Consider the following 14,062-nt stretch of genomic DNA (forward strand, 5'->3'; position numbering starts at 1 on the left):
ATCTTTTAGCAAAGTCACAAAGCTGAGTCAATTTTGAACTTTTGTAGATTTTAAAATGTGTGAAGGGAGAAAAACAAATCTAAATGTTTATTTTTTTGTGTGTGTAAAAGAAAAGCTGAGAAATCAGTTTAACTTTTCTAGATTGTAGTATCAGAGAATAGCATGACTGTTTATTCACATGTTTGCATTTGATAGGCCTGCTGGTGCACCAGTGACTCTGTTGACTCTCTTTAGATTAAAACATTCCTTTGCAGAAACGTTTCCGCCTCACGCTCCAGGTGAGTCCAGATCTCTGCTGATTTTAATCCAGAGGAAGAAGAATCTGCGGTGGGATCATGTTTCCATCACCGTGTCGGATCCTGAAGACGCTCTGCTGCTGCTGCCTGAAGAAACTGGGAGTTCAGACCTGCTGGGCTGCAGCTACTGGGGTGAGAGGAACCGGGGGGAAAACCTCACCTTAACACAGGGATCATGGTTTTGTTTCTGTTGCAGACTGTTCAGATCATGGTGGGTGTGCTTAATATCGGCCTGGGACCGGGAAGAACAAGCACCCGACTGGGGGATTTTACCAGCCTGGGAGCTGCTTACTGGTTGGGCGCTGTGGTAAAAACAGTTTATAGTTAACTTTCTTTCTTTCAAGGGGATGCATGTAGCACATTTTTTATTTTTAACCAGTTGAGTTTAACTCTCTACCAAAACACTGTTAAATATGTCTTTATATTCCCAAAAACAAGCCTTAATTATCTGAAAGGATTTTACTTTCTGCCATGTTTAAGCAGTCAGCTTATGATGGCAGAGTAGACGGGACAAAAGAGGAGAAAGTTACTGCCAGAAAAACACAGGAATTTCTGAGAAGGAGTAAATTTATGCCACTAAACACATTCATTTGAGATTAATCTCAGAAATTTCCTTTAACAAAACAAAAACATTTCTGAGCTTGAAAAGTCAAAAATGAGAAACTCAGAAATTTTAAGATTAAACTCAGAATTTTCTGGAAACAAACTTCATGAGCCCCAAAAGGAAAAAGAAAATGCTAGAGAAAAGTAAGAAATGTTGAGATTAATCTCAGAGTTCAACAGTTGAACATGTTTGGCTTTGGAAACTTGAAAAAGTCAAAAGTTTTCTACATAAAAAGTTTTCTTTTTTTATCTTAAAATTTTACAGTATTTTTTCTTTCACATTCTTGACTTTTCAAACTCAGACTTTGTTGTTTCAGGAAATTGTTCAGATTAATCTCAAATGTTCACGTTTCTTGGCATAAATGTGCTCCTTGTTTTGGACGCCGTCGTTCAGGTTTATTAAGAATTTCTGGGTTTCATGTTTGTAATTTCTTGTTACTGAAGTTGTGAATTTTGTTTCTTGTCAGTTCATCCTAACAGGAATCATGACGGTTGTAGCTGGTCGGTTCCCTTCTTCCTGCTTGGTGAGTGAAACCGTCAATAGTTAAGAAACCTGATAACATCACATTCACAGAGTCTGTAAGAAAGTTTACGACTCCTTGAATGTTTTGCTTTTTCATTTCATTTTAGAATATTTTCCTACTTTATGTAGTTTACTGTGTTTCTAAAACCGCACAAATGATGTAAACTGGTTAAAAGTAACCTAAAGCAAAACCTCATGTTGAGGATAATAATAATAATAATAATAATAATAATAATAATAATAATAATAATATAATAACAAATTGTTAATAATAATTAATTAATTATTATTAATTAATTAACAATTAATTAATATTATTATTAATAATAATAATTATTATCATTATTATTATTATATTATTATTATTATTATATTATTATTATGTTATTAATATTAATATTATTATTATATTATAATATATTATAATATATTATTATTATTATTATTATTATTATTATTATTATTATTATTATTATTATTATTATTATTATTATTATTATTATAGTCACAGTTCTATGGATTGCAGTTTGTTGAATTTGGGTTGAAATCTCTTTTTCCAGGTTGGCTTCTCTGTGTTCCTGAACATTGTTGGTGTGATCTTCTCCATCACTGGCATCGTGTTGTACGCCATCGACCTGAACGACTCCTCTCTGCTCTGGGTTTGTGACCGCTCCGGTTCTGATCCCGATCGCTACGACGACAGCTGCAGAAACGTGGCCGCCTTCGATCAGGTGAGCAGGTCCAGGTGTAAAAGGAGGAGTTTGTGATCTCCACACGGCACTGTGAGGTCAGCGGTTCAGCTGCATGTCCTGAAGAAAAGAATCCGTTTTCTTTGTCTCTTCTGGTTTTTCCACCAGGACTTGCTGACGTCTCTGGACAGAGCCTTGATTCTCCTGGCTGTTCTGCTGTTGGTTGTCAGTATTTCTTTTGCTGCTCTTGGCATCGGGTTCCTGACTGGTGAGGTGAAGGAGGAAGAGGTAAAATATTGGGGACCTATTATTAAAACTCACATTTTGCACGTTTTCATGCTTCAGTTTGAGTCTCAACTGCTTCTAAAAACAGTCTGAGCACTTTAAAAAAACACCCTGCCATTTTTTGGCAAGACGTTCAAGTGTTTACCGTTTTAAAAACCTCCGGTATGTAACCACACAAATCAGCAGGCCCTGCACTGTTACCTAGCAACCTGGAAGCCCACACCAAGATGGACTTCAAATAAGTTGTATTTCTTAATCAGTTCTGTTGTAAGATGTAAATCCTTCACTTTACCCATATTATTATTTATTGTGCAACATTTCTGTGTCAGCAGGTTGACAACGTTTGTAAAGAAGATTTGAAGGAAATCCTTCTCATCAGTCCTGGTGCCTGAAACCATCCATACTTCAGCAGACAGCGCTGCAAAGCAATCAGTGCCACAAATAGTAACACAGCACAGTAGACAATAACTCTCTACTTTCAATTATTGACTGACAGTAAATTATAAAATGTAACTAATTACTTAGGTTACTGATTTATTTATTGTATTTTTGACAAAAACTGACAGAAAAGGAGAAATATTGGAAGAAAAGTGGATGGATCAGGTTGGTGAACGTCTGGCTGAGATCAAGTCCTGCAGAATGCAGACATGTTTTTACCTTCACAGTTTAACTTTAACAATGGATTAAAAATTAAAGTGCTGCACTTTTAGCTTCAGCTGTATTCAGATAATATCAGTTTTTATCTTTTCTGGATCAGGGTTCTGGAATGAGAAGCTCTGGAGTCCAAAGTAACTCTTTGGTTCATTTAATACATTAAACAATAAAATGTTGCTCCATTTTCTTTCATTCTTTTGTTCTGTGCTCCCATGAAGAAACACTGACCCAGCTAGCACTGACAGTTTTCACATTTTTTCATCACTCTGGATTCACTTTGTATTCATATTTAATATTTGCATATGTAACATAGTTAAAATGGTTCAGGTTAAATCCTGCTAAAATGCACCATCTGCTGGTTTAATGGAGTATTACATTCACCCTAGAAAGAGCGGGGTATTATGGGTAATCCTCAGCGCCATGAGGATCACTGTCGAGGTAACGTGTCTCTGCAATGTTATAAAGAAATATTATATATAAAATATGTTTATGGTTTTCGTTTTTGCATATTATTGAAATATGTTTTATGTAGGTCACACTGTTTTGCTATTATATTGTTTTTGTTGCGTTTTAGAAATGTTTAGTTCGTGAGAAAGTGTGGCGGGAATTTCCCACGTTAACATTGTGGCTCCTCCTTGCAGGAGCATGTTTATGCTAGAGACTGACTTTACCTCGATGCCCATGTGTGAAATACAGATGGTGAATTAAAGAAAACAACTGATGCCAGCTTGAGCTCCTGTCATTCATTGCCATCCTAAGAGAACCACCAGAACCACAGAGGTCACACATAAAAAGGGTGAATATTAGAAAGATTGCAAATTTAACATATTCTGAAAATCTTGTATGACTATCAGATTCCTGACAAACAAAGAAACAATCAAAGCTATTTTAATGTCTCTTTTTATCATTTATTCATTTTCAAACATGGTTTATGTTCCATAAAAACTATTTTTCAGAATTAGAATCATCTCGAGACGTTTGTGCATTAAACCCACACAAAAATGTAAATCTAAAAATGACAAAAGACTTCATAGAAAATAAAAAGATTATAAATGAACATACATTTATGCAGATTGAGGTACATGAATCTTTATTTTACAATACATGCAGTGTTTTTAATTAGGATAGCACAGACAGAATGATCATTACAAAAACTTCATCCCAGCAGGTTTATTTCACTGCAGCTAATCATTAACTCTGCAGGGCAGGAAATCAGTCCCAGGATATCTGCACTTCCTGGTCGGAGTGCTCTAAAGAGGATAGGTAGAGAAATACAGAAATATAATGCGGTTCTGTCAACAAGAAGGATCAAAATGTATCATATGACACTGTTTTTTATCTTCTACAAACACAAGAGTGAAGTTATAAAGAAAAGAAAAACATCAGCTTTTACTTTTAACATTTAAAGTTTTGTCTGTTTTTTGTTTAAAGGAGGTTTAAAGGTCATCAGGCTGCAGAATGAGAGGCGAACTCTTCCAGCAGTGGTTTGGTGTTTTCAGCATTCTGATGAAAAAACAGCAGAGAAAAAGTGTCAGAATATAAAGAACTCTAACACACAACGAGAAAATCCCGATCCGATTCGCTCCTGTTTTCTTCCAGTTCATCTTTTATCTTTACATCTCAAACACAGAAGCAGCTGCTGGTTCCAGTTTGCCTGTTTTCTTCTTGTTTAATTGTAAAGTGACTAACTGGTTTAGTTTGTGTGGACTGACCGTGTTTTCCTCCTGCACAGAGTTCCTCAGAGTCTTGATGCTGAGGACGACGGCGCTGACGGCGACGCAGAGCTCCATGATGGACAGGACGATCAGCAGAACGTTCAGTCCTATCAGGAGCACCTGATCGGACCACAAAACATTCTCACAACGGCTTTGTGTTGAGTGGACTGCTGCTTTATCAATATTTGTTTCCAAACATCACCTAAATTTGTCCAGTTAGCAACTGGTTACCAGCAGGTTATCCTGACGGCCCGTTGGGGTTAGCATGAACGATATTAGCTGGGTTTCCATTACAAATGTCAAAACAAACACAATTTTGCTATTGCAGCATTTCCATTAAATAAGAAACAGAATTAAAATCACGTGTGAATAAATTTGTTCACATGATAAGTTATTAAAAACATGCTGCGCCATCGTCCTCCAACTTCCTGTCGTCGTCTTCTCCAGTAGTGACATCCGGCTGTTGATCATGTGACTCGCGTGACGCAAAGAAAGTGTTTCCAATTCTCATTTTTAATTGAAAAACAAGAATTGTTCAAAATTGCCACGTTTCCAATAAGCAAATTTATATTAGAAATATTAAGTTTGGCAGTGAAAATACAAAATAAACTTACTTAATACAAACAAGTAAATTTATAAAAACTCACTTTTTCAATAAACGTTTTTGTGCTGGCGTGGATTTTTCAGCCTCATCAAATTTGGTTTGTCTTGCAAAACCGCAACGAAAACGTTTTTTCTTTCTTTCTTTGCGTCACGCATCCAGGTTCTTGATTTCGCTTGAACAAACTTATTCATGTGTGATTGTAATTTAATTTCTCATTTAATAAAAGTACCACAGTTGTGTAATTGTGTTTTATCACCCTTAGGAGAAAATTAACAAAGATTTGCACACATTTGTAATTAAAATGCAGCCATATTTAACCTTCCTGGTGGCTTTTTCATCTCGCTCACCTGAAACAACAAATTGCCTTCCAGACAGAGCTGCCGGAAAAATTTGCTTTCTCTCTGTGAAGGTGGAGTTTGGGTGGGGTAGCCGGAGTAGGACCTGAAGTCGGAGCAATACCACCCGATATCAAGGTGTGAAATGTAGATGCTGTAGAGCACGATGGCTGCGATGGCGAAACCAACTCCGGCCAAGTTCAGCATCACATTCAGGACGACCTGCATCACAAGATTAAGACTCAAACTAAAGTTTTCACTTAAAACATTAATAAGTTTCACAAATTTAAATAAAATATACCAATATAAAACAGTTATGACTTCTTAAAATAAACCTAACCACTGTTTTATTCACCAATATTTGAAATAATAAACATTACTGCAAGTTTGGAAAGTTTATTTTACTATTTATGACAAACAAGTGGCAACACAAACATCCATAAAATATTAAACAAATGACAGTAAAATAGCAGGTTATAAAGTAACAACAAAACAAGAAGAACAATAATTTTACAAATCCCAGCTTTGAGGAAATAAAAAGTTTGAAAACTGTAACCAGTAAGTAGATTAAAAGAAACTTTACTGGAGGAATTTGTTTATGTGTGAACCGTTCACAAGCTTTTCAGAAAATAAGTCAGAAAATTAATTTTAAATTGTAATGATGAAATAAAAAAAACTGAATGTAAAATTTATGATTTTTGCTACTATTATTTTTGCACATTTTTATTTCTCAGTTTTTCCCAGTCCCCCCCCCATTTTCTCATGAAAACAAAAATCCAACCCAGTTTCTGCTCCCGTCGTAGAGAAAGACTCACCGGCCTCTGAGTCTCTGACGGGATTATAAAACAGAAAAACTGCAACTAGAAAAAATTTAATTTTCACCCACAAATAAAAAAATATTTCAAAAGCTGCTTCTCCAGCACCACCTAGTGTCCATCTGTGCACTACAACTAAAACATTTTTAAATCTTCACCCACGTGGCCTGAGAAACATTGATTATCACTATTATGGCCCTTTTTGTGTTTCGGTTGTATTTTGTTACTTCTATAAAACAGTTTGAATATTAATATAACTAAACAGAGGAACATTATTAATGTTACTCCAATATGTGCAACACTTTTTGTCAATAACAACTTCTTCAGATTAAACAAGCTAGCAGTGTAAATTTCCTGAATGTTTGCTGTCAGTTTCATAAAGTTTGAACGACTCACCAGGCACAGGCTTGGGAACTTCTCAGATAAAACACACATCAATCCAAAAGTGATGAACTACGAAAAGGAGGAACCAAAAACAATAAAGGTCAGTTTTATCATCAAAGAGCAATATCTTGATTTATTTTTGTCTCAGAAGATTAGAACACTGCATAAGATGAAAAAATGATTATTTTTTTGAAAACAAAAATGCCAGGTTTCTAAAACATTTGAATATTTCCATGAGTAGTTTGGTTGGGGCTCCATGAATTACTGCATCAGTGTAGTGTAGGATGGAAGACCTTCCCATGAGTTTGCTTCATAATATTCTCTTTTCTAGATGAACCTCTAATTTAGGAACCAAATCCTGAATTTCAAAGGGACTAACGCTGATATCTGCATCATAACTTTCAACAGCTGCATCTCAAATTCATGTTTTCCAAATGTTGCAGCCCTTATAAATAATAGCAGCATTTCCACTGACCATAGCATTGTGCAAAATTAAATTTTAAAAATACGAAGTCATTAAAAAACATGCCTTGCTATCATCCTCTGACCACTTCCTGTCGTCTTTATCTTCATGGTTTGTGTCATTAAAAACATCTGGTTGTTGATCATGTGACTTGTATGACGTTAAGAAAATGTTTGCATAAAAAAACAAACTTTATCCTAGTGCCAAAACTTATCAGAAAACTGGTGGGCAATTTGGTGTTTCTATTCAGTGAATTTATTTTCAAAATGTCAAATTGTGCCTTTCAGTTGAAACACAACTTCTAGCTGACCACAAAACTGTGAGCAACAGAATCCTGCCACTGGCGCAGACCATGAAGAAGAAGACCACAGGAAGTAGGAGAAGGATTGAGGCGTGGCATGTTTTCTAATGAGTAAAACTTATTCACGTTTGATTTTTATTGCATTTCTTATTTAATGGACACACTGCAATTGCAGAAATGTGTTTTCTTGACATTAGCTGATTATTTGACAAAATTTTGCTCACAGAGTTTTTAACAGCTAGTGCAGAATCACACCCTGTGTAAACTCTGTGCATCCGCTTTATGATATGCTGTCAAATCAGCAATAAAGTTAAAATAGTTGACTTTACCAGTGACGTCAAAACAACATCTGCTCTTCTGCTTTAACACTTTATGATTAACCCGGCAGCAGGTTGCTCACCAGCGCTCCCAACCAGAAGGAAAACTCAGACTCATTCAGCAGCCAGTAAGTGTCTGGACTGATGCGGAGGGTTCCGCCTAAGCCCAGATTGAGCAGTCCGATCATTATCTGCATGGCCTGTGAAGGACAAAGCACAGAGGGGACGGGTGTTGTGCGAGTCCGCTTCCATTAACGCAAAGCAACAGCTCAACCAGAACCTGAAGTTGAAACTCACGCCAAGGACTGAGAAGGACGTTCCCTGGCTCTTCCTCACGGGGGGAGACAGAGAGCAGCACAGCGGACTGTAGCAAAGGCTCTTCAGCATCTGACACACCAGAGGCCAGCGGCTCCGCGGGTCGGACTGCACCGTAAAAACCGTGACCCCGTCATTTCTCGTTATGGTCACCGACATCTTCCCTGATGGCTGAGAAGCAAACCAGAGGTACAGCAAGACGACGGAGGAGTTTGGTGATGATGTCTCCAGCCTATAATTTGAGAAACAAAATGAAATGGTTCTAAGAACTGTTCATTCTTAAAGGGCCAGTGTTATGTATTTCCCAGCCACATTTTATACAATCAAGTAATTGCATTACCTTCACTTGTGATGAAAATGCTATATGTATTAAAATATGACTAAACAGGAACTTGACTTTGTAATTTAACTCCTTGAAATTGGGCCTTTGTCTCTTTAAAACCTCCCGCTCTTGCTGAAACTCCGCCCTCAGGAAGTCAACACAACATGGCTCCTCTATTAACCCTTTAACAGCGTTGCACTGAGAAGCAGCTCCTATAACGAGTTCCACCAGGTGTTTGCTAATTGCTGCTGACTAGTCTGAAGGAGCTGAGTGGGTGCAGGTATTTTAAAGATGCTGTCTGAAACTTGCACGTGTTTCAGTTTAAATTTTAATGTTAATTTTATCCCATGCCTTTGTGTCTGTAAAGTTTTCTTGCTAATGTTTGCAGTTTACTGTAAAGTGTTATTGTAAGTAAGAATTTGTTCCTGATTAATCACCTGGTTAAATAAAAGTTAAATGAAATAAAAAATCTGCGAGGTGGGAAGCTTGGAAGGTTAGAAACTGCAACTCAGAGGAGGAGCTGCGTCCTTGGAGGCGGGGCTAGGTCCACCCAGGCGTTTAGCAAAGCTGAATGGCTGCCATGCAGTTTAAGGGATTTCTCAGATATGCATGAAAGAATCAAGGCAATACTTCAGGTGTGGTTTTGATGAGGGAATAATGATGTAAAGCACAAGAAGTCAATTTTACATGATACTGCCCCTTTAAAGTTCAAAACTCTTTTGCAGGAAGCTGGAAGGTTAGCATCCAAACAGCTGAAGCCTCAGTTGAAGCTTTGATCTTTCAGGACGCTGTAGTGAACTGCTGAATTCTTGCAGAAATGTAGATTAAATAGATTTTATTTTAATACAGTGATATAGAAATGAACATACGTTTAGTCCACACCATGTCTGCAAATCCACACTCAGATGGACGGTGGGATAATACAGATTAAACCTCAACTATTTGCTTAGCAAATCATAAATCAGAATGTTTTTACATTAATCAATTGAAAACCCTTTTATCTGAGATAACTCCTAGAAAAAGTTTTTTCCACAACAAAGATCACTCAAAGGTAAAAATTTCTCTCCTTGGGTCAAAGTCTGAAATATGAAGTGGTGAGCAAATAATATTTAATTTGACGAAAAGGAACCAACACTTTTTGTCTGTAAATAACTGCAGGCTTTAGCTTTCAGCCCAGCACTTACTCAGACTGAGATCTGGACTTTGATTGGGCCATTGCAACATCTTGATTTTATGTTTTTCAGTCATTCTGCTGTAGATTTGCTTCCTTGTTTGGGATATTGTTCTTTAGATGACCCAGTTTGGATCCAGAGTCTATAACAGTAGAATAATCCTGCATAAAGAGGGGTTTATGGTAGTTTTACAGCAACGTGATCCGGTCCAATGTTTGGCCAAACAAGCTATTCTTAACCTTAGGCTATATCTCGTTTACATGGACCAGAATATTATTTTCCTGTCCAAAGCAGCTGATGTTTCTTGTGTATCGGTGAGTCAGGCCTCACACTAGTCAAACAAAAGAGTCACGCATTTTGCTTTCTACGTCATTACAATATACTTTGATTTATTTGCTTTATAGTTTGACTAAAAAGTAAATTTAAACAAATTTTTTTTGCGGCAGACTTATTCCACAGAGACTCACCACTTAGATCCAGTTCAACATCAGGGAATCCAAAAAGGAAAAAAACCAGCCTGGTCTTCTTTTACAAAGGAAAAGAGTGATGGTTGGGTTGAAGCGACGTGAAGAACAGTTGACTCAGGAGTGTCGGGTCAACATTACCAACCTGTCATCTCCTCCTCCTACTGGGAAGCCATAAGGAAGTGGAGAAATACCCTGAGCTAATAAATACGCCTGTCATAAAACATGACATCCAGAGCAATCAGAAAGAAGAAACAAGATGTTTTTAAGCCCAGCATTGTGAAAATACTCCTATTAATGTATAAATTAAATTAAAAAATGATTTAATCATCAAAAAGTGAAAATAAATGCTTGATTAATCAATCAAGTTTATTTGTATAGCACATTTCAGCAGCAAGGCAGTTCAAAGTACTTTACACAATAAGAACACAAAATTAGAGAATTATAAAGAAAACATCATTCAACAATTGAACAAGTATTACAATTTGATGAGTACCATCACCAAAATCATTCACATCAAATATGTTGGTCAATGTTTAATTTATTATGGTTCAAAAGCAACTCTTAACAGGTGGGGTTTTAGTCTTGATTTAAAGGAACTAGGTGTTTCAGCTGTTTTGCAGGTTTTTTGGAAGTTTGTTGTCAAAACGTATATCCTCCAAGCATCTGCAAAACTCTTTCATATCTGTTCTTGCCTTTTTGTTCATAAGTGATTCGCTGTGAGGTCCAGAAAAAAAACTGAACTCAAAGATTTGCAGGTAATCATGTATCTCTTGTACACATCATGCTGTTTACAGGATCAACACAAAATAATAATCATGAAAATAACACTAACATAACTTTTATGTCTTTATTTTAGTAATTTTAGTAAAAAAGGTATGCACAATAAACCCTTAAAATCAGGGGAAGCAGAAAGGAGACCGTTCCTCTACTGTTTTCCGGCTTTAGTTTTAAAAAAAGACTCAATTACCCAGTTTGCATTAGGAGAGAAACAGGAAGCGCGAGATGACTGTCGAATCAGCTGACTTGACCGTGTCTTGTACTCTGTTTGCGACTCTTAAAGGGTTTTTTTCGTTTAGAATATATCGAGTATTTTTAATAAAAACAGGTTTTATTAGTTAGTTTAGGAGACTGAAATGTTGCGGCCCAAAGCTTTGACGCAGGTGCTGAGCCAGGCAAACACCAACGGAGTCCAGAGCACTCTGTGAGTACGGAGCTAGCATCAAGCTAACCAGCTTTACACGGGTTTACAGCACTGCCTGTGGTTGTTTGTTTTTAACTCAGAAGGTCTGCTTGGTTTTATTGTTGGACTAGATTTTATGGCCTTTCTCTTTGAGGAGTGACTTTAGAAATCATAAGAAAATTATAAATCTGCAGCATCGTGTCTTTACTTTAAAATGAGATTCATAACTACAGGTCGACGGTTAGATTATGAATAAATCGAATTACTATAATTTAATACATAGTTATTATTAATATTATAATTTTATACCTACTAAATGTATGTTTTTTGTATTTTGTGTTATGTAAATGCATTCTTTGTTGCCAATCATCAAGCGTTCACTACAGGAATGCTGTCACTGCATTTTAGGCAACAAAATATTATTTAGAAGAATGAATGTAATTAATTATTTGCATTTTTTAAAATGTATCTTATAGTGTGTTAAATAAAAAATCTACAGAATTTGCCCATTTTTATGCAGTTAACAGTCAAAGTAATTACTAAAATAATCTCTAGCAGCATTTATTTATATCACAAAACACTGAGTGCAATATGCTGCACACTATTATATGTTAGAAGAAATGAGCACATTTGTTTGTTTACCTCAGAGAATGCAATAAAAACTTAAATGTTTCTGCTTTCCCACAGTTTACTCAACAACGAGGGTTCTCTTCTGGCTTACTCCGGTTATGGAGACACCGACGCCCGCGTCACGGCGGCCATCGCCAGCAACATCTGGGCCGCCTACGACAAGAACGGCCATCAAGCCTTTAATGAAGACAAGCTGAAATTCATCCTCATGGACTGCATGGTGAGAAACGCGACAGTGATGTGAAGGGAAAAAGTTCCAATGAGTAGATTTAAGCTGTTTTTTTCTGTATCTGTGTGCCTCAGGAAGGAAGGGTGGCCATCACGCGTGTCGCCAACCTGCTGCTGTGTATGTACGCCAAGGAGACGGTGGGCTTCGGGATGCTTAAAGCCAAGGTAAGACTTCACATATTCATACCTGTGAAGCAAAAGTTCATCCTGAAGCAGAATTAGTTGTAGTATATAAGATAAGATTCTAGGTAATCCTATGTTTCCTTTAAAAATGAACCACAATGTGTTAAGTTTTCTCACGTTGACATTTTTTCTGATCACCTGGATATTTTATACGTTTTTATATTGGGGTCAATTCTTGGAAAATGATCACTTTATGCTCATATTACTACGACTTTATTCTGGTAATATTTTCACTTTATTCTCATATTCTACTAATATTACAACTATGTTCTCATAATTTTCTATTTTATTTCCATATTGTCACTTTATTCTAGTGATATTGTAACTTTATTCTCATATAATTTCCACTTTATTCTTAGCCTGGCCCTAATACAGGAAGTAGGAAGTGATCAATGTTACATTTTTAGACGGGTCAGGAAACGTTATGAGTTATTATTCTGTTAAATGAATTTCATGAGCGACTTCTTGCAGAGATTACTCATGTTTTCCAGTCTGACAGCAGCCCAGCTGGAGTCAGAGCCTGTTAACTGCAGTGTGTGTGTGTGTGTGTGTGTGTGTGTGTGTGTGTGTGTGTGTGTGTGTTTACAGGCAGAGGCGTTGGTGCAGTATCTGGAGGAACCATTAACCCAAGTGGCAGCATCCTAGCTTTGCTGTGGCTCACCTTTCCTTCCCTTCCTGGAGTCTGACAGAAGGTCACCTGATCCGGGTGATACTGAACATGCGGCCCAACATGGCGGCTGAGCGCCGCTCTTTTCCTGCTTGGTGTTTTTTAGTTATTATTTACCAGATTAGATTTCAGGAAGAAGTCACGTGTTGACCTGCTACAAAGATCCAGTTTTCTGTCAGCTTTGCTGTTTAAAGCAGAACTGCAGCCTTTTCTACTCACTTGCAAATACATTGAGGTGAAGATTTGTGGGGTTTTTTGTCTTTGTCTGAAAAATGTAGCTACAAATATTGACCTGTTTTTGTTCAGAATTGTTGAATAAAGAAGATTCTAAGGCAGAAAACCTTGTTTTTATTTTTAATCAACGATGAGCAGCTGCAGCAGGAGGTGAGCTGTTTTGTTGTAAAGCTAAACTGTTCACTAAAAGATTTATTACTGGTTGTGGTAAATTTGTCTATTTGTGGATTTTTACTTTATTTTGTAGAATAAGTATTTTAAAGGAATGAAGACAGATTTGAAAGCTGAAATATCAAGTTAACACATCATAGTAAATATTAAGGTATATTTAGTGTCTGAATTATTAAAATAGGCCACAGCAAGAGATTTTAGAGGGGTTTTTATTATTCATTTTAATTTACATATTTTGTTTGGGGTTTTTTTCATTTATTTTTTATTTTCATTTGAAATCATTTAATATTCCATCTAATTTAATTGAACCATTTTCCTTCTCTTTATCTAATATCCCATCTTTTTATTATTATTAAAATTTTGATTTTGCTACGACTTTATTCTCCTGTTAATGAGTTTTGTTCTGGTAATATAATTTTATTCTCCTATTATCACAACTTTTATTTTTAGGATTTTATTCTTGTTTTAGTGTAAAAAAAATCCAATTTAATATAAAAATTTTATTTCTT

The 14,062-nt window shown here is 36.3% G+C and overlaps 3 protein-coding genes across 5 annotated transcripts; 2 read left to right on the plus strand and 1 right to left on the minus strand.

Annotated features, from left to right (window-relative positions):
* Positions 1 to 62: 62 nt before the first annotated feature.
* Positions 63 to 5,689, plus strand: LOC122831826 (high affinity immunoglobulin epsilon receptor subunit beta-like). Of its 3 annotated transcripts, none has more exons than XM_044118328.1 (8): positions 63 to 428; positions 493 to 603; positions 1,367 to 1,423; positions 1,983 to 2,153; positions 2,280 to 2,399; positions 2,726 to 3,488; positions 3,747 to 3,846; positions 4,783 to 5,689. In XM_044118328.1, exons 1-6 carry the CDS (start codon positions 336 to 338, stop codon positions 2,786 to 2,788), a joined length of 615 nt encoding a protein of 204 aa, XP_043974263.1. In that variant the 5' UTR covers positions 63 to 335; the 3' UTR covers positions 2,789 to 3,488; positions 3,747 to 3,846; positions 4,783 to 5,689. The 3 variants fall into 3 exon arrangements, with proteins under 3 accessions (XP_043974263.1, XP_043974265.1, XP_043974264.1); XM_044118330.1 differs by having other exon boundaries at positions 2,729 to 3,488; XM_044118329.1 differs by having other exon boundaries at positions 3,692 to 3,846; positions 4,783 to 5,686.
* LOC122831824 (transmembrane protein 176A-like) lies at positions 3,857 to 10,403 on the minus strand. Its single transcript, XM_044118326.1, has 7 exons — positions 10,261 to 10,403; positions 8,282 to 8,531; positions 8,068 to 8,184; positions 6,916 to 6,972; positions 5,717 to 5,926; positions 4,763 to 4,885; positions 3,857 to 4,553 (listed from the first exon to the last, which is right to left on the minus strand). The coding sequence occupies exons 2-7, from the start codon at positions 8,456 to 8,458 to the stop codon at positions 4,497 to 4,499; spliced, it is 741 nt and encodes a 246-aa protein (XP_043974261.1). The 5' UTR covers positions 8,459 to 8,531; positions 10,261 to 10,403; the 3' UTR covers positions 3,857 to 4,496.
* Positions 10,404 to 11,234: 831 nt separating this feature from the next.
* lamtor2 (late endosomal/lysosomal adaptor, MAPK and MTOR activator 2) lies at positions 11,235 to 13,483 on the plus strand. Its single transcript, XM_044118331.1, has 4 exons — positions 11,235 to 11,461; positions 12,128 to 12,290; positions 12,374 to 12,463; positions 13,070 to 13,483. Exons 1-4 carry the CDS (start codon positions 11,394 to 11,396, stop codon positions 13,124 to 13,126), a joined length of 378 nt encoding a protein of 125 aa, XP_043974266.1. The 5' UTR covers positions 11,235 to 11,393; the 3' UTR covers positions 13,127 to 13,483.
* Positions 13,484 to 14,062: the final 579 nt, after the last annotated feature.

This window comes from Gambusia affinis, linkage group LG05, assembly GCF_019740435.1.
Source record: "Gambusia affinis linkage group LG05, SWU_Gaff_1.0, whole genome shotgun sequence".
NCBI lineage: Eukaryota > Metazoa > Chordata > Actinopteri > Cyprinodontiformes > Poeciliidae > Gambusia > Gambusia affinis.

Excerpts from the sequence above, each read along its gene's own strand:
- LOC122831826 (XM_044118328.1), top strand. The coding sequence starts at position 336 with ATGTTTCCATCACCGTGTCGGATCCTGAAGACGCTCTGCTGCTGCTGC. Across the intron at positions 1,424-1,982 it reads GGTTCCCTTCTTCCTGCTTG|GTTGGCTTCTCTGTGTTCCT; the intron begins GTGAGTGAAACC and ends CTCTTTTTCCAG. Across the intron at positions 2,154-2,279 it reads ACGTGGCCGCCTTCGATCAG|GACTTGCTGACGTCTCTGGA; the intron begins GTGAGCAGGTCC and ends TTTTTCCACCAG.
- LOC122831824 (XM_044118326.1), bottom strand. The coding sequence starts at position 8,458 with ATGTCGGTGACCATAACGAGAAATGACGGGGTCACGGTTTTTACGGTG. Across the intron at positions 6,973-8,067 it reads CCTTCTGGTTGGGAGCGCTG|TTCATCACTTTTGGATTGAT; the intron begins GTGAGCAACCTG and ends TCCTTTTCGTAG. Across the intron at positions 4,886-5,716 it reads AAGGCAATTTGTTGTTTCAG|GTGCTCCTGATAGGACTGAA; the intron begins GTGAGCGAGATG and ends TGGTCCGATCAG.
- lamtor2 (XM_044118331.1), top strand. The coding sequence starts at position 11,394 with ATGTTGCGGCCCAAAGCTTTGACGCAGGTGCTGAGCCAGGCAAACACC. Across the intron at positions 11,462-12,127 it reads AACGGAGTCCAGAGCACTCT|TTTACTCAACAACGAGGGTT; the intron begins GTGAGTACGGAG and ends GCTTTCCCACAG. Across the intron at positions 12,464-13,069 it reads TCGGGATGCTTAAAGCCAAG|GCAGAGGCGTTGGTGCAGTA; the intron begins GTAAGACTTCAC and ends GTGTGTTTACAG.